Source organism: Leuciscus leuciscus (genome assembly GCF_965113295.1).
Source record: "Leuciscus leuciscus genome assembly, chromosome: 19".
Taxonomy (NCBI): Eukaryota; Metazoa; Chordata; class Actinopteri; order Cypriniformes; family Leuciscidae; genus Leuciscus; species Leuciscus leuciscus.
This window is the reverse complement of record NC_138743.1, coordinates 2,384,656-2,404,156: the sequence shown is the minus strand read 5'-3', so window position 1 is coordinate 2,404,156 and position 19,501 is coordinate 2,384,656. Positions and strand designations below refer to the sequence as shown.

The 19,501-nt window shown below is 40.9% G+C and overlaps 1 protein-coding gene across 5 annotated transcripts in view; it reads right to left on the bottom strand.

Annotated features, from left to right (window-relative positions):
• Positions 1-75: 75 nt before the first annotated feature.
• Positions 76-19,501, bottom strand: part of fdft1 (farnesyl-diphosphate farnesyltransferase 1) — a 24,261-nt gene continuing 4,835 nt past the window's right edge. For 2 of the 5 annotated variants that reach the window (XM_082147263.1, XM_082147260.1), the window contains 6 exons: positions 18,628-18,811; positions 16,703-16,831; positions 14,507-14,698; positions 11,007-11,183; positions 9,468-9,620; positions 76-1,987 (listed from right to left, as the gene is read on the bottom strand). In XM_082147263.1, coding sequence (XP_082003389.1) covers positions 1,766-1,987; positions 9,468-9,620; positions 11,007-11,183; positions 14,507-14,698; positions 16,703-16,831; positions 18,628-18,811 — 1,057 coding nt within the window. In that variant the 3' untranslated portion in view covers positions 76-1,765. The remainder of the gene's footprint in view (positions 1,988-9,467; positions 9,621-11,006; positions 11,184-14,506; positions 14,699-16,702; positions 16,832-18,627; positions 18,812-19,501) is intronic. The other 3 variants (XR_014200179.1, XM_082147261.1, XM_082147262.1) reach the window with 3 other exon arrangements.

Here is a 19,501-nt window from a genome sequence, read left to right as displayed (position 1 = left end):
CAGAGAAAGTGTTTACATGTGCAGGTGCAACATCACACACACATCTCCACATCAATGAAGCAAAGGACACATTCATTCATTTAAGATCTCTACATTTATTTACAAACCAAACTCCCACATTACATAGCAATGCTAAATACACTGAATGTTGGTATGTACAGTTCATGCCAGCTTTCCCACATAAAAGCTGTATATTAAGGACACTTCACAGTCACATGTTTTGGTTCGCTGCTTCGTTCGCAGTGACTGAATGAATATTCAAACTGACCCACTGAAAAATGGACCAATTCATGTGCAAAACCATCTAAACACACGATCTCACTCTTCAAAACCACTTCAAACCTTTCAAAACTACGTCTGGGTCACTTTCACCCCATAATCAGGAGCGGGAAAAGTCTTTAAGACTGACATTATATTCATCATTATTATTATTTTATTCCTTTGTTTTGTTTTATTTCATACAAATCCAACAACTGAGAAAATCAGCACAAAAAAAATAATGCATTATAATACTTTACAATGCAGCAAAATATAATAGTCCCAAAATTAGTCTTTTTTCTTAGATTTTGTGGTGAAATATGACGAGTTTCGTGCGATAAAGGGTTTTAATCGTCAGAATGCAACCGCTTGAAAGTCTGCATGTACTTAAAACAAAACCAATCTGTCTAAATGACAGATTATGAATTCTATAATCGCAATGAAAATGTGTTTCTGCCCGTGAGCTTGACTTTAGGATGGTTTGATGGAACAAGAAAAAAAACAAAAAACAGGAAATCAACAAAATCCTCAGAGTCACAGAAATCACACACTCTCTCGAGTCTCAAACATCCGTCAGAGAGTCACAGAATCACACACACACTCTCTCGAGTCTCAAACATCCGTCAGAGAGTCACAGAATCACACACACACTCTCTCGAGTCTCAAACATCCGTCAGAGAGTCACAGAATCACACACACTCTCTCTCGAGTCTCAAACGTCCGTCAGAGATGCGTTCACTGCAACCGGGTGAATCTCAAGAGTCTGCAGATCATATTTCACCCCAAAAACAGATGAAAAAACACAGACATTATATATTTAAGCTATATATGACCATTTATTCAAATTGTACTATACACTGTACATGTATGTTATAAATTGTGTGTATATATATATAGATCTATATATTATTTCTATTTTACAAACAAGTTATAATATACATGTACATACATACATATACATTATATATATGCATGGTCATATATATAGCTTAAATATATACAATCCGTTATTTTTCCAGTTTTATGTATATGAAGAGTTCAGATGCAAAAGCCTCTGAGTGCCATCTTAAATTTTCTTCTAGAATGATCATTTTTATCAAGCTCGCATATTTAAGTTCAGTAATTCCACTTCAATGGCAATGAAAATTACCTATTAATTGTCATTTAAGTGAAATTACAGAACTTAAATATACAAGCTTGATAAAAATGATCATTTATATATTATTTATATTTATAATATTTGATATTTTTACTTTTATTTTAATTTTTTTATTGTATTTATTGTAAAAGTCAAAAATTGTAATAGGCTTAATTGTCTTATTTCTCCTCGCTTGATTATGAGGTGAAACACGACCTGGACAATGTTTGTGAGGTTCACCTATACAGAAAACAAGCTTGGACTCCCGAACTAAAGCCTTTATTCAGTCCTCTTGTTTGGGCAGGTGTGTGTGTGTGTGTGTGTGTGTGTGTGTGTGTGTGTGTGTGTGTGTGTGTGTGTGTGTGTGTGTCAGTGCCCCTGCATGTCGGCGCCCCCTGCTGGCCCCGCGGTGGAGTTCAGGTACTGCCAGCTGAGGGCCGCCAGGATCATCGCTGCCGACACACACACTGGAGAGATGTGATGCGCTCGGGGCGTCAGCGCTGCTCGGGACACACTCTTCTCCCCGATCAGATTCAGGACACACAGCGTTTGCTCCCGGGACGGGTCCGTGATGGACACTTTCTGCAGGATCTGTGGGGGAACGACGGGATTACAGGATTAATAGGTGTATTTGAGTTTATTGCCGTATCAGCATCACCGGCTATTACACGGCACACACATATTAAACATTTAACAACATATCATAACTATAACATAATAAAAAAAAAAAAAAGAAGTAAAATATCTCTTATCTAAAATAATTACATACATGCAAGAGACACACACACACACACACACACACACACACACATATATATATATATAACTAAACAAAATAACATGTAAATTATTAGAGGTTCTGATTAATTTTTTTTAATTAATTATTATTTGTTCGAATCTCTTGAACGGATGATTCAATGACAAACACATTTTTTAACGTCTTTTGTCGCCACCTACTGGTGAAATGCTGTAATGATACAATCTCCATTTGAAGCTTCAAGTTACTTTCAAAAGGTGATTTACTCTATTTTGATCACTACTGTAGACATCAGTGTTTATACACTATACACTTACACTAAAACTATACACTTTCATCCCAGAACTTCTGTCATAATATGAATTACTGTAACACAGAAATAATGACACTTTGAGTGTTTGTGAAGCAGTTTCATGACATCTATACATGACAACGGCTCTCTCTCTCTGGCTCAGCAGTGGAAACGCAGATTGGAAGATTTTGTCAAAGGTTTAAGATTCAATTCAATCAACTGAATGTACATATACAAAATCACAGTTAGCGAAAGAGGTATTAATTTAAACAATGTAATAATTTAATGCAGAAACAATGAGTTCATTGAAGTAATTAATACTTGTTTGTTAAATGATTATGACCAGGGGTGCACATAACATTTTTGGTCTTGTTCTCAGGGGAGAACCTGGGGTTGTTGCTTGGTCCTCACATTTTTTCCTTAACCCATTGTTAAATATTGTTATCTGACTATACCTACATCCAAAAATAAAAAAAAGAGCACACTTTAAAATAGTCAAATTTTTATCAGGCAGTAGGCTAATATGGCCTAGTCGAGTCTATGCAGACTGCTTGTTATTATCAGAGATGGCAACGCCGGCGAAGGAGGTAACTTTACGTGACAAACTCAAAAAAGGAGAATTAAAAACAAAGGCAATAGAAGGTCATCCATCAATTTTTTCCCCCAAAACGCTATAAATCCATCCTTTTTTTATATATATATATTTTTTTTAATTGATGGTTTGTCTTTTTTTTTGTCATTTATGAGGAAAAAACAATCTTACGTGAGTGACAGTTCTCCATTAAGGACGCGACCACTCTGAAAGCGCCGCGGGACTAAAAGACTTTCAAACTTTCACAGAGACCTCAAACAGAAAGCACAAAGCCTTTCTTTAAAGGAACACTCCACCGTTTTTTGAAATAGGGCTTATTCACCTTCTTTCCTACATTTAGATAGGTGGGCAAATGCATTTTTGTCTCAGTGCATGCATTGTTTTAGTTTGACAGGGTCGGCGCTAGCTTAGCTTAGCATAATGAATGGAATCCTTTGTTGCCAGCTAGCATGTCCTGAGTAAAAGTGATATAAAAATTTAAAAAACCCACCTAATTACTTCTTGTGGCCTGCGTATTCACAACAAGTACAAATAGCGATGCAGATTAACACTAGACGATTACCTATGCAGATATTGACTTGGGACTATATTAGGGGGAAGCACAGGTGAAGCACTGCTACTTGGGCGCAGAGATATCACGCCCAAGTAGCAGTGCTTCGCCTGTGCTTCCCCCTAATATAGTCCTTAATATATATGTCAATATCTGCCTAGGAAATCGCCTAGTGTTAATCTGCATCACTATTTGTACTTGTTGTGAATACGCAGGCCACAAGAAGTAATTAGGTGTTTTTTTTAAAATTTTTATATCACTTTTACTCAGGACATGCTAGCTGGCAACAAAGGATTCCATTCATTGTGCTAAGCTAAGCTAGCGCCGACCCTGTCAAACTAAAACAATGCATGCACTGAGACAAAAATGCATTTGCCCACCTATCTAAATGTAGGAAAGAAAGTGAATAAGCCCTATTTCAAAAAACGGTGGAGTGTTCCTTTAAAGCGAATTTCGTTTTGTATCAATTGTATCTTAATTTTAATCCATGTTTCATTAAACAATTTCCTGGTTTTAATAAATAAAAAAAGTAAATAGGCTATCTTGATTGTTTAGGCTATTTTTTTGTTATAGCCTAAGTGTAAAATATTAGGCTGTGTATACCGACATGGATCAATTATTAATATTACATTTAATCTGTCTTTTTGTAGGCATGATGGCGCACCAACGAAAAATCCTAAATGATGTGCCAAAGTGCGTTTTCTATTAGGCTACAATGAAAATATTGTACGGTCAGGTTTGCCGAAGTTCGTTTAATTTAGGCTATTTATTTATTTAAATTATTTATTTATTTTTGTCCATGTGTGCCGATCGGAGACGGAGTTCACTGCTGATATTCTGAGGTAAGAGAGTTTTCTAGTCTCGCGGCTGTCATCAGCAGCGCCTTGCATTGCCCAATCAGCGGATGGCGGGCGGGTGCAGTTTTGAAAATTGGTCAAAAACGTTGGTGCGGATGGATGGCGGACGGATGATGAGTTTTGCGATGCGGTTGCGGATGAAATAGCCCATCCGCGCATCTCTAGTTCTGAGGCCTATCCAACACCACAGATTGCGCACCTATCTATCCCCAAATCTTAGGTACGCAAATGAGGGTTGCGGCAATTCATCTGGTACGCATTGTTTAATTGGGTGGCGCATGCGCACCTGCGCACCACTTATGTGCATCCCTGATTATGACATTATACACACACACACATTATATTATAGGGCCGCAACGACGCGTCGACGTCATCGATTACGTTGACTATGAAAATACGTCAACACGCATGAAATGCATCGACACGTCACATTAATTATTTACGTTTAAATATCGAGTAATGGCGGCTTCTGCTGCCTCTCATGGTGAAAATGACAGACCACGATCATCCAAAGTATGCGAATACTTTAAACTACGGCCAAACAGAAAGGTGCTTTGTTCACTATGCAAACTATGCCCCATTCGGCGACGATAAAATGGACTTTAATTTATAACTTCTGTTAACGAAGCTTTCAGTGCATTTGCCAGTTTTTAAAAGTTTTGTATGCACATGTAGACTAGAGACCTGCACTCCCGCGGGACCCACGATCTGATGGCCGAGTGCGGGCGCGGGAATATAGATCTGATGGCCGAGTGCGGCGCGGGAATATAGATCTGATGGCCGAGTGCGGGCGCGGGAACGTAGATCTGATGGCCGAGTGCGGCGCGGGAACGTAGATCTGATGGCCGAGTGCGGGCGCGGGAATATAGATCTGATGGCCGAGTGCGGCGCGGGAATATAGATCTGATGGCCGAGTGCGGCGCGGGAATATAGATCTGATGGCCGAGTGCGGAAGCGGGAATATAGATCTGATGGCCGAGTGCGGAAGCGGGAATATAGATCTGATGGCCGAGTGCGGCGCGGGAACGTAGATCTGATGGCCGAGTGATGGCCGAGTGCGGCGCGGGAACGTAGATCTGATGGCCGAGTGCGGGCGCGGGAATGTAGATCTGATGGCCGAGTGCGGCGCGGGAATGTAGATCTGATGGCCGAGTGCGGCGCGGGAACGTAGATCTGATGGCCGAGTGATGGCCGAGTGCGGCGCGGGAACGTAGATCTGATGGCCGAGTGCGGCGCGGGAATATAGATCTGATGGCCGAGTGCGGGCGCGGGAACGTAGATCTGATGGCCGAGTACGGCGCGGGAACGTAGATCTGATGGCCGAGTGCGGAAGCGGGAATATAGATCTGATGGCCGAGTGCGGCGCGGGAACGTAGATCTGATGGCCGAGTGCGGCGCGGGAACGTAGATCTGATGGCCGAGTGCGGCGCGGGAACGTAGATCTGATGGCCGAGTACGGCGCGGGAATATAGATCTGATGGCCGAGAGCGGCGCGGGAATATAGATCGGATGGCCGAGTGCGGCGCGGGAATATAGATCTGATGGCCGAGTGCGGGCGCGGGAACGTAGATCTGATGGCCGAGTGCGGCGCGGGAATATAGATCTGATGGCCGAGTGCGGGCGCGGGAACGTAGATCTGATGGCCGAGTACGGCGCGGGAATATAGATCTGATGGCCGAGAGCGGCGCGGGAATATAGATCGGATGGCCGAGTGCGGGCGCGGGAATGTAGATCTGATGGCCGAGTGCGGGCGCGGGAACGTAGATCTGATGGCCGAGTGCGGCGCGGGAATATAGATCTGATGGCCGAGTGCGGGCGCGGGAATATAGATCTGATGGCCGAGTGCGGGCGCGGGAACGTAGATCTGATGGCCGAGAGCGGCGCGGGAATATAGATCTGATGGCCGAGTGCGGCGCGGGAATATAGATCTGATGGCCGAGTGCGGGCGCGGGAATATAGATCTGATGGCCGAGTGCGGCGCGGGAACGTAGATCTGATGGCCGAGTGCGGGCGCGGGAATATAGATCTGATGGCCGAGTGCGGCGCGGGAACGTAGATCTGATGGCCGAGTGCGGGCGCGGGAATATAGATCTGATGGCCGAGTGCGGCGCGGGAATATAGATCTGATTGCCGAGTGCGGCGCGGGAATATAGATCTGATGGCCGAGTGCGGAAGCGGGAATATAGATCTGATGGCCGAGTGCGGAAGCGGGAATATAGATCTGATGGCCAAGTGCGGCGCGGGAACGTAGATCTGATGGCCGAGTGATGGCCGAGTGCGGCGCGGGAACGTAGATCTGATGGCCGAGTGCGGCGCGGGAATGTAGATCTGATGGCCGAGTGCGGCGCGGGAATGTAGATCTGATGGCCGAGTGATGGCCGAGTGCGGCGCGGGAACGTAGATCTGATGGCCGAGTGCGGCGCGGGAATATAGATCTGATGGCCGAGTGCGGGCGCGGGAACGTAGATCTGATGGCCGAGTACGGCGCGGGAACGTAGATCTGATGGCCGAGTGCGGAAGCGGGAATATAGATCTGATGGCCGAGTGCGGCGCGGGAACGTAGATCTGATGGCCGAGTGCGGCGCGGGAACGTAGATCTGATGGCCGAGTACGGCGCGGGAATATAGATCTGATGGCCGAGAGCGGCGCGGGAATATAGATCTGATGGCCGAGTGCGGCGCGGGAATATAGATCTGATGGCCGAGTGCGGGCGCGGGAATGTAGATCTGATGGCCGAGTGCGGGCGCGGGAACGTAGATCTGATGGCCGAGTGCGGCGCGGGAATATAGATCTGATGGCCGAGTGCGGCGCGGGAACGTAGATCTGATGGCCGAGTACGGCGCGGGAATATAGATCTGATGGCCGAGTGCGGGCGCGGGAATATAGATCTGATGGCCGAGTGCGGGCGCGGGAACGTAGATCTGATGGCCGAGAGCGGCGCGGGAATATAGATCTGATGGCCGAGTGCGGCGCGGGAATATAGATCTGATGGCCGAGTGCGGGCGCGGGAATATAGATCTGATGGCCGAGTGCGGCGCGGGAACGTAGATCTGATGGCCGAGTGCGGCGCGGGAATATAGATCTGATGGCCGAGTGCGGCGCGGGAACGTAGATCTGATGGCCGAGTGCGGCGCGGGAACGTAGATCTGATGGCCGAGTGCGGGCGCGGGAATATAGATCTGATGGCCGAGTGCGGCGCGGGAACGTAGATCTGATGGCCGAGTGCGGGCGCGGGAATATAGATCTGATGGCCGAGTGCGGCGCGGGAACGTAGATCTGATGGCCGAGTGCGGAAGCGGGAATATAGATCTGATGGCCGAGTGCGGCGCGGGAACGTAGATCTGATGGCCGAGTGCGGCGCGGGAACGTAGATCTGATGGCCGAGTACGGCGCGGGAATATAGATCTGATGGCCGAGAGCGGCGCGGGAATATAGATCTGATGGCCGAGTGCGGCGCGGGAATATAGATCTGATGGCCGAGTGCGGGCGCGGGAATGTAGATCTGATGGCCGAGTGCGGGCGCGGGAACGTAGATCTGATGGCCGAGTGCGGCGCGGGAATATAGATCTGATGGCCGAGTGCGGCGCGGGAACGTAGATCTGATGGCCGAGTACGGCGCGGGAATATAGATCTGATGGCCGAGTGCGGGCGCGGGAATATAGATCTGATGGCCGAGTGCGGGCGCGGGAACGTAGATCTGATGGCCGAGAGCGGCGCGGGAATATAGATCTGATGGCCGAGTGCGGCGCGGGAATATAGATCTGATGGCCGAGTGCGGGCGCGGGAATATAGATCTGATGGCCGAGTGCGGGCGCGGGAATATAGATCTGATGGCCGAGTGCGGGCGCGGGAATGTAGATCTGATGGCCGAGTGCGGGCGCGGGAATGTAGATCTGATGGCCGAGTGCGGGCGCGGGAACATAGATCTGATGGCCGAGAGCGGCGCGGGCGGTAATGCACTTGTGTGTGTGTGCTGGTTGCGGGAGAATAAAACGATTCGCGGGACTCCCGCAAAATAGAATTATCTATAAATTGAACATCTAAAAACTAAATTGTCATTCATCTGTTGCACAAAAGCAACAAGAACAACTAAAACAAAATAGAAACGATTTACAGGCCAGAGTCTCTATCTATTTATAACATGTTTGCAGCGATGAACAATGTAGCCAATCACAGACATATGTGTTGATTTCTTGAACGCCAATCAGATGCATTTAAGATAGAATCCCCTCACCGCTCAAAATTGACTTTTTGTTCAGTGCTGAATTCTGCATACTGGCAAATCATCTGATTATAGCAAACAAAGTGTAGATATTATGAAAGATTCATTGTGCAGCCAGTTTCATTTATAATAACAGAGATTTGTGAGATCGCGATGAACTGAGATGTCAGCTTTTTAGGAATTATTAAGGGAGAAATCCGTCTCGCGCAGATGTCTAATGTAGACTTTAAAAACAAACGACTAACATTATATTTAACAGTAGCCTAGGCTGCAATCTAGTGTATGTGAACCTTTTTGCAGATAAACACAAGTGCATTTTCGGACAAGTTAATTGAGTAAATCATACTCCCACTACGGTAATTAATAACAGACTATAGTAAACACATTTCCTAAATAGGCCTGTGTATCTTACATTTTATGAAATAGTACCATTAGTCAAAAATAAAGTAAAAAATGCTTCCTGTTCGCATATTTCATAATAAAATGACAATTACCCTTTCTGAAATAATTTTTTTTGTCATCATTTATAGATTTCATGTTAAAATAATATACAGATGCACTACCCTCTTCAAAATACAGCTGATATATTGTTGTACTTATTATTTATTGGAAAGTTTGCCAATGCATAAATCAGCTAATCCCAAAAATAAGCATTAGATTAACCGGAAAAATAATCGCTAGATTAGTCGACTAATCGAAGAAATAATCGATAGATTAATCGACAACAAAAATAATCGTTAGATGCAGCCCTAATTATATATAAGTAAATAACAGACACAGAAGGATAAGTAAAGTACGCACCTCCTGACTGTACTGTGCGATGATGCTCTGAACGGCGCCCATGTTTGTGGCCTGCATCATGAGCGTCACCGCCTGACCCTTCCGGATCTTCACCACACCCTGAAACACCTGAGGATTGTTGTAGCACACAGACAGAGTCGCTATCGCCATCACCTGGCCGGAGGAACAACAGCAACAGAACATGCTCAAACTTCACAGCTTGCAAAAATATATGGTAACACTTTATTTCGATAGTCCACTTTAGACATTCTACTAACTATAAGTAACTTTGCAACAACTAGACACCCATTTGTGTTGTTTTAGTGCTATACTAGAACTACATTACTATACTATCTAAGTATTTATTCATATTTTTAATTTCATTTAATTTTTAAATGTTCCTTTAATTTTATTACATAAAAAAGTTTTTTAATGACTATTTTGATTTTATTCATGTTTATTATTTCAGTAATTTTAGCACATCAATCTAAACTTAACAAATATTAGACATTTTGCCCTCGCAACTCAAATAAAATAAGTTTACAATTATCACATTCTATTTTGAATTTGTTTTGGTTTTCATTTTAGTTGGTTTTAATAATTTTGTTTGCGTTTTTGTCATTCTTATTAGTTTTATTTTTTTAAATGCATCTATTTTGTTTTTATTTAATGAATTAATTAATTTCAGTTTTACTTTTAGTAATTTTAGTACTTCCAAGTTAGAATAAAAGTAAATTAGAAATTTTGCCTTTGCATTTAACAGAAATAATTTTATTATTATTCTATACTACAACTACATTACTATACTATCTTAGTATTTATTCATATTTTGAATTAGTTTTTATTTTTAAATGTTCCTTTAATTTTATTACATCAAGTTTTTTTTAATGACTATTTTGATTTTATTCATGTTTATTTCAGTAATTTTAGCACATCAATCTAAACTAAACAAATATTAGACACTTTGCTTTCGCAACTCATAAGTTAACAATTTTCACATTCTATTTTGAATTTGTTTTAGTTTTAATTTTAATTTTAGTTAGTTTTAATAATTTTGTTTGCGTTTTTGTCATTTTTATTAGTCTTATTTTTTTAAATACATATATTTTGTTTTTATTAATTAATTAATTTCAGTTTTACTTTTAGAAATGTTAGTCCTTAAAGTTAAAATAAATGTAAAGTTGAAATTTTGCCTTTGCATTTAACAGAAATAAAAAAAAATTATATTCTATTCTATTTTATTTCATTTTTTATTTTATTTCATTCTATTTTTAGTCTTAGATTTACTTAACAACATCAAGCGGAAAACAAATGCATTCTGTGTGAATGGCAATACAGCAATGCAAATTCAGTTTTTAAAAACGCACATTCATCTGTGTGCAATTTCTATGTTAATTTCTATAAATCCGCACCCTTATAGCATTAGATAATGTAACGTAAGATGTGCTCACTATCCCTGTGTGTCTTTATAAACAGCATTAAACTCGACATAAACAGACATAGGTTCAGTGTTCAGCAGAAAACAGGGCTGATTAGAGTCAGGAATGAAGCGTCTCTCACCTGAGGAATGGCACAGAAGTTGAAGACGCTCTGGTTGCGGAGGCGGGACAGGTACGCGATGACATCAGGGACGTGGTGGAGGGCGTCGGTCACCAGCAGGTTGAGGCAGGACAGGGCAGAGCTCAGGTTTTGAGGCTGGGCAAAATCCTCCAGACGGGACGCAAACTGACTCCAGGCCTGCAGCGCAGAAATAACCATTAATAATAAACCACGTAAAGACTGTAAAATTGCTACGGTAAAATAAGCTGGTTAACAGCAAGTTCCTTTACCATGCACAGACAGGGTGTCACTATACATCACAATACAAAAATGCACCAATATGTATTGTGTATAATTCACCCAAAATGAAAATTACTGTGTGAGGGAAAAATTCAAGTTTCCAGAGTTGTAGTGTCAGTACTACATTAAACTACTATATATAATGTTGAATATAATGTATAATAATGCAATGGGGGAATATTTGTGTGTCCTGATAATGGCAAATGTCTGTTACCAGTAAAAAGTGGCTTATGTTATTTTAAATATATCTAGTCAGCGAAAGAGTGAAAGCATATTCGTCTAAAATAATTCTGAATTTTCAGCTTCAGAATCATGAATATTGTTATTCTGGTGTCTCTATTGTCCTGTGCTTTGGGTTTCCAGCACCAATGGCCTATTTATTTACACACACAAATTTAGCATTTAAATCAACACTACATTTTCTGTTAACCTTTAATCATATGTCTTGATACGATATTATTGCGATACTTCATGAGATGTATCGAATCGTGACATGAGGGAATCGTTACACCCCTAAAATACAGTGAAATAAAGGGAGATTATGTAATTTTATTGTAAAATAATAGTGTTAAATGAGCAGATTATGGAAGCAAATATGAACTGTCATCTTTTAATTTACAGTAAATAACAGTTTTGCAGTAGTTAATAACTAATAACCATTAGTTATAACCAAAACTAATAACAGTAGTTTGCAGTCCAATTAAACTGACTTTTCACAATTTACCGCGTGACACTATATTTGATTTTAAATAATTATGTTTCTTGTTAGTTTTTGTAATTAATCGTTGTCTTATATATACCCGTAATTATATTATTGTTAACAAAAATCAAATCACACAAAAAAAATGTATTACTAGAAAGAAAATATAAAAAACTTTCATGTTTCTTATTAGTTTTTGTTATAAATTATGTACATTAGTGTCTTATGTATAATTATATTAATAGAAATGGCTAATAAGTCAATAAGTGGTCCTCTGCCGCCAACTACTGTTAAAGTGGTAATTTCATATATTTTTTAAATAAAAGTTTGTCTGTTAAAGGGGTCATTCATCGGATGCCCATTTCCCACAAGCTGGTATGATTCTTTAGGGTCTTAATGTAAAGTTTGTAATATAATTTGGTTAAAATTCCTCAACGGTTGTGTAAAACAGCTCTGTTCACAGAGACCCGTTTGGGTGCATGTCTCTTTAAATGATAATGAGCAACTGCTCACCCGTGGGGCGTGTCGTCACAAGACACGTAAAATGCTGCCTTGGCAGACAGTATGCAAATGGGAGAGGGCGGAAATATGCTAATACGGGAAATATGCTAATAAGGGACAGTCCGTCAGTGGTAGAGGTGGGAGATATATCGTTTAGACGATAATATCCAAATTGTTGTCTGGACGATATGCAAAATTGGGATATCGAATATTTCAGAATTTGTACAATCTGACCCCCCAAACATGAAAAGAGCTGAAAGAAGTTAAAGAGAAAACAAATAACGCACACTATAACCTTCTAAACAATTATATGTAGCGATTTTTAATACTGGCAGTACTATTCCCGGAAGCAACCTCCGAGTGGCCCAGCCCATGGTCCCGACTCCCGTGTCGTCAAAAACGCACATTCATACGTAAATTCGAAATAGTGCGCGCAGAAGCACATGTGCAAAACTGTTTTTAAAATGATATATGAATTCTTTTTATTTTATTATATGTCATTTTACAAAAGGACATTTTACAAACCTACGTTTTGCGCATGTGCTCCTGCACGCACTATTTCAGTCACAACACAGCAATCAGAGGAGGAGGCGCTGAAAACTGTAATGCTGTTCTCTTCCTTCATAACTCGTACTGAGAAGGTTTGAGTTGCAGAGGAATTTGTGACTGTTTCACCTGTTCAACCACATCAACGTTTCGTAATTAGTAAGTCCGTTCTTTTTTTCTTTTTGTTCTTATGTGCTGAAGGGCCGCTGTGCCTTGGTGAAACGGTGTTTGTATGTGAAGAGCTCTGTTCTAAAACGCCATAAACCTAAAAAGCTGCCTCAAAGAAACAGCAAAAGTAATGATTATGAATGTAAAATATTGCAATAAGACATTTTAATTGTTTATTAATTTCTGTGTCGGCTGCAAAGATGAAGTTGACGATAGGCTATTGACTCACGATCTTCGCAGTAGGCTAGTGAACGCACCGGAGAAATGCACATTTATTAGGCTACAGAGTTTTATTTTGTTTTGGATGGTTTTGTTTAGAACCAGCTTTCTGTAAATATATTTCACATGTTTTAGGCCTGTGAGGCGAGTAGGCTACGGTTCGGTTCATGATGATATAATCTCCAGTTCAAGCACCTTATGTTGTGCTAGCCTATTTTTTATGTATTAAATCCAGGAAATTGGTTAATGAAAAAATGATTAAAATTAAGATACAATTAATAGCCTACAAAACGAAATTTGTTTTAAAGAAAGGCTTTTTGCTTTCTGTTTTGAGGTCTCTGTGAAAGTTTGAAAGTCTTTTAGTGCCGCTTTCAGAGCGCTGGCATCCATAATGGAGAACTGTCATGTAGCTAATATTGTTTTTTCCTCATAAATGCAAACACGAAAAATAAAATACAAAAAACATTTTTTTTAAGACAAACCATACATTTTGGGGGGAAAAAATTATGGATTTATAGCGTTTTGAAAATATATATTTTTTTACTTTGAATTTATCATCAGCAATATTGTTGTTTGATTTAATAATCAATGTTGCAAGAGGTGCCTAGTTCCGTTTTTTTTTTTTTTTTTTTTTTTGTAAGCGGAAAAAGTAGGGGCTACCTCAGATTCTTAGTTAGCTCCTTTATTGTTTTTTCTATAGCCTACAATAATAGGTCAAATGCAGCAAGTCAAAAGACCAACTGGACCTTCTTTACCAGTTTGCACACATTTCTTTGAAGGATGGCAAAAATATCGTCTGAATATCGATATCGAGATATTGGAAAAAAATATCGCGATATTCATTTTTGTCAATATCTCCCACCCCTAGTCAGTGGTCGTGGGCGGAGCATGAGCATTATGATATCATATTGCTCAGAAAATCCAAACGGCTTGATTTTTTAGATTGTTTAGGCTTTTTGAGAAAAAAAAAAAAAGGAGTGAATAGATTTTTTTCATTATATGGTGGTTGTGTCCACATTTATACGCAAACACCATATAAAAGTGAATTTTGCATCCGATGACCCCTTTATATAAAAGCTGCATGTACCTCCTGTGGCCAGAAGGCCCGCCCCTGCTGCTGGTCCTCCAGATAGTCCCTGATGATGTTGGTCTTCTGGAGGAACAGACCCATGGAGTTTGCCAGCTCTGTGTCCCGGCCCACCTCAGCATCCTCCAGCTGGGACGCGGAGAACAGTCGGGACAGTCCGATCCCCACCAGACCCGCCACATAATGACAGTACTGAAGGGGAAAACAGGGACATTAACCGGCTGATTTATGCTAAAAGCATTTATACACAGTGGGACAGATGTTTACAACATTATGTTAGTGCTGGGCGGTATGACCAAAAATCCATATCACAGTATTTTTCTAAATGATCCCGGTTTCACGGTATATGATGGTATTGTTATTTTTTCCAAGCATGACTGTGTGTTAACCACATCTTCTACTGATTGAGAGAGGAGATACTGCAGTAGATTGACTTAGAATGCCCTATTTTACTGTCATGAGCTGTTTATAAAGAGGTGCCAGCAGGAGGCGCTGTAGGAGCAGCAGAAACAGCGGTTTCCACAGTAACGGCTCATAAACGCGGCTTTATCAGGAAAGATAAAGAAAGATTACATTAAAATAACATCGAAACTTTCCTAAAGACATTAGCTGTGTTTACATTACCCTTCAAATTGCGCAAACTGAAATTGCGAATCGAAAATACGCCCAATGGAAACACGTCAATTTCGCAAAAACTCCCATTTATCGCAAAAAAGTTTTTCCGCTCGCATGAGGAGGTTTTTCCAGGCAATTCGAAAATAAATATTTCGCAAAATTGCAAAGGAAACAGTTTTTGCGCATTTCCAGGTCAGCTGACGTAGACGACGCGGTGTGTTTGGACAGAATACGAGACAGAGTTCTTTATTAAATTCATATAAGACAAAAGAATTAAAGGAATACTGGATTCTAAACCTCAAATAAATGCCACAATCAAGACCTCAGAATTGAGTGAGAAACACCCAGAAACACCTCATATGAGCCGCTCACAAGTATAATAAGGGTCGTTCCTCACCATTAATGCTTGGAAAACACACATACATCTCCTTCCATTAATAATAATGGCTAGTGCAGTGGCTGGGATGTAGTACATAAACCCACCAACGTCCGTTACCATGATTTTTGGAATGATTTAACTGATCGCGAGAGGAAAAATGAAGTTTTAGTCGCATAACATCAGTTAATGGAAACGCCGTCATTTCGCAATAGTCGACATTTAGAAAAAGAAGAAAAAGAAAAATCGCAAAAATTTTGCGCAAAACTGTAATGGAAACGCGCCTATTGAACCGTGCAATTCTCATGTTTATTCAACGATTTCAAAGCCAACCAGAAATAGATTGTGAACCAATGTGTAGGAAACACTGTAATTTAATTTGAGAGTTATCGATTATAGTTTAACCTATCCATCTTCACCATCACGTTTAGTAACACACACACACACACACACACACACACACACACACACACACACACACACACACACACACACACACACACACACACACACACACACACACACACACACACACACACACACACACACACATCTGTGCATCACCAGTTACAGTGAAACAACCACTCAAACAGTGTCTCGCCACGTTCCCAACGTTGTTAAAGCGGAATACCCCGGTATTGCGGTATATTAAAAATGTATATCATAAAAAAATTATATCAAAAATAAACCGGTATTCAGTATGAACCGGTGTACCGCCCAGCACTACATTGTGTCAATGTCACTTTTATTTGTATAGCACTATTAAACCAACACATGTTGACCAATGTGCTTTACATCATCTCAGTAAAATAGACAAAATAGTAGAATAGTAATAGAGTAAAAATAATAAAAATTATCATCAAAAAGAAGAATTGGCCATGGCAAACAAACGTGTCTTAAACATGTACAGAGTCAGCGTCTCTAACATGTAATGGTAAGCTATTCCAAAGGCTTAGCGCTACTACCGCAAATGCACGATCCCCTTTCTGGCTCAACTTGGTCCGTGGAATTTTAAGCAAATTTTGAGTTGTTGTATAATTATACATGATACTTTATACAAATATTGCATGCAGAAATGCTTTAGGATGACAGTGAAAGCACTTCTGCTTCTTGGTTTGCTGAGTTATGTGTGTATAAATCTACATGCGTATGGATAGATGTCAAACACACTGTCAAACGCGCATGTGAGACGGTGTGAAGTTTACTTTGTCCCACTCCTTCATTGAAGCGACTTTCTTCTCCAGGAACTCAGCCATTCCTGCGCCCATCCGGTGACAGATGTCGGAGATGACGTCCCGATACTCTTGGCCTAAATTCCTGAACTCCACGGAAATCTGAAGAGAATAATAATAATAATAAATGTGTATTCAAACATAAACAATAAAGAAACTAGTTTATACTTAAAAATGCAAAGGCATCAGAACCATAAACAATAAAACGAAGAAAAATGTGAAAAAGGAAAGTTGGTTCAAGTAAAAAAACTAAAAACATTTTTTTGGGGACACATTAAAGGGGACATATCATGCTAAATTCACTTTTTTAGCCCTTAAATGCATTTTGTTGTATATTTGGAGTGTTTAGAAGTACAGAAAAGTTGAAATTATTCTCTTCAGGTGCTTCGTTGATATCTTTATATTCTGTTTTGGTCATATTTTTCAACCGGTTCAGATTTTTCTGTTCTCTATGACGTTTTTTTGAACTATTACGTCACAGTATTTGCAGCGGAACTGCCAAATAAGGACATCGACTTCCGGCCCAACACTTCCAGCAATCCACCATTTTTATTTCTCGCTGCAATTTTGTAGTCCAAGCTAAAGGATGCAGAAGTTACGAGAGGGTAAGTTAAAATGTTGGGTTGTTGGATGTAGTAACCCACACGCTTCATTACACCGTCTAATGTAGATGAACTGCTGCGCTTGTGACAGGGCGCATGTTTAACTGAAAGAACGAGCAGAGAGAGAGACCCGGTCGCGCGCGCGCACTCTCTCTCTCTCTTCGGAGCCAGGCGAAAGTGTAAACAAGACTTCACCCTCTCCCTCGCACATATTAATCAAAATAAATCGACACGGTGGTAAAAGGTAAATGGAATGGTAAATGGACTGCATTTATATAGCGCTTTCATAGACCTATGGCCACCAAAGCGCTTTACATAGCCTCACATTCACCCATTCACTCACTCATCCACACACCGACGGCGGTGTCAGCCATGCAAGGCGCCATCCAGCTCGTCGGGAGCAGCTGGGGTTAGGTGTCTTGCTCATGGACACCTCGACACTTGGTCAGGTGGAACCGGGGATTGAACCACCAACCTTTCGGTTTGTAGACAACCTACATGAACCACTGAGCCACTGCCGCCCCAGTTTCATCTCGCTCCGGCTCCGACTCTGGCTCGAACATGTAAGGCTGGATGGACAAGTCTTCCGTTGTTGACATTTTGTTAATAAAGTGTGAATAAAACGTTTCTGTGCCGCTAGATAATCGTATCTCTGCTATCAAACTACAAAAATGGCCGAACGGGCTGAAGTTGAACCGAGTGTCACCTCTGCAACCTGGAGAGGGGGAGGGGTATGAAGTGTCTCAATTGTATTTAAAGAGACCAAAACGAGTTGCTCTCAGACGCACATCAGAAAAGGGGTAGAAAAGGGGCCTGTGGAGCTATAATAATGAGGAATTCAGACCCAAGCATTGCAGTTCCGCTTTATATAGACCACAAATGTATGATTTATATGTAAAAAGGAACAATTTAAAAGCATGATATGTCTCCTTTAAGATTTAATTTAGTTTTTTTGCTATAGGCTCTGATGTCTTATTTAAAAGTTATTATATTTATACATAAATAGCCCTTCTTGTACAGAATAAAATGACAAAAATATATCATAATAGTATATATATATATATATATATATATATATATATATATACACATTTATGTGTGTATTTAATAATAATAATATTATAATATTTATATTTTGTATATATATATATATATATATATATATTAGTGCTATATAAATCCTATATATAAAACAATATGGTCCTGAAACAGGCCTCGCTCTCTTCATGCAAAACCGAATTCTTCACATTTTGATGCTGATATTGTGATGTCATATGATGATTGTGTGAGACTGACCGTGGGGAAATCCTCCAGGACCTGCCGGTCTTTCTCCCGGCTCTCGGTGAAGCTCCACTCGGGCTGGTAGAGGAACGAGTGGAAGTCGTGCAGCAGCGGGACCTTCTTCTCCAGCGGGATGGTCATGTCGTCCTCCAAGGTGTCCAGGGCTCGCAGAACCAGGTAGAAAATACACACGGCATGCCTGAGTGACACATCGAAGAATGATTCAATATACAGAAGAGGAGGGTTTGAAATTAACCTTTTCACTCACTGGCCAATTTGGCAACTACATTTTTAAGTTATTGATTTGACAGTGTTTCCCGCCACAGTTGATTATTATCCGCATTTGGCGTGTGTTAATATCAAAGTCAAGAATGAGATTTGCAATGCATTTATAAACAACACGGATTGTGCATCAAGCAGAAGTGCAGATCTATCCTGAGCAACTGATGAAAATACGACAGATGCACCGCTGACCCTCGGCTGACCCTCGGCTGACCCCGCAGACGCTTCAGAAACACACCGTACATGACTGATGTTTCAGAGGGTCTTCAATGCTAGTTATAGAGCTTATTAGCTGTGAAGGTTATGTTTTACGCATCACTGTTTGGGAGACGGGGAAGAAGACTGTTCCTCAAGTCTAGGTGATCTCGAGTAACTTCAGAAATGGTGCTCGTTTTTGACTGAAAGATTTTACGTTTTTTATTTATTAAAATTTTTACTTCATCGGAATGGTACGAAACTTAGTAAAGATTAACACTTGCAGTGTGAACACAAAAAAAATCATGGACATGATTCAAAAAGGTTAAATGGTCATGAAAATAATAATAAAGTCACACTTGTGCAGTTCGATGAAATAACTGTCCTAGAGGAAGTGTTCGGTACTTCGTCC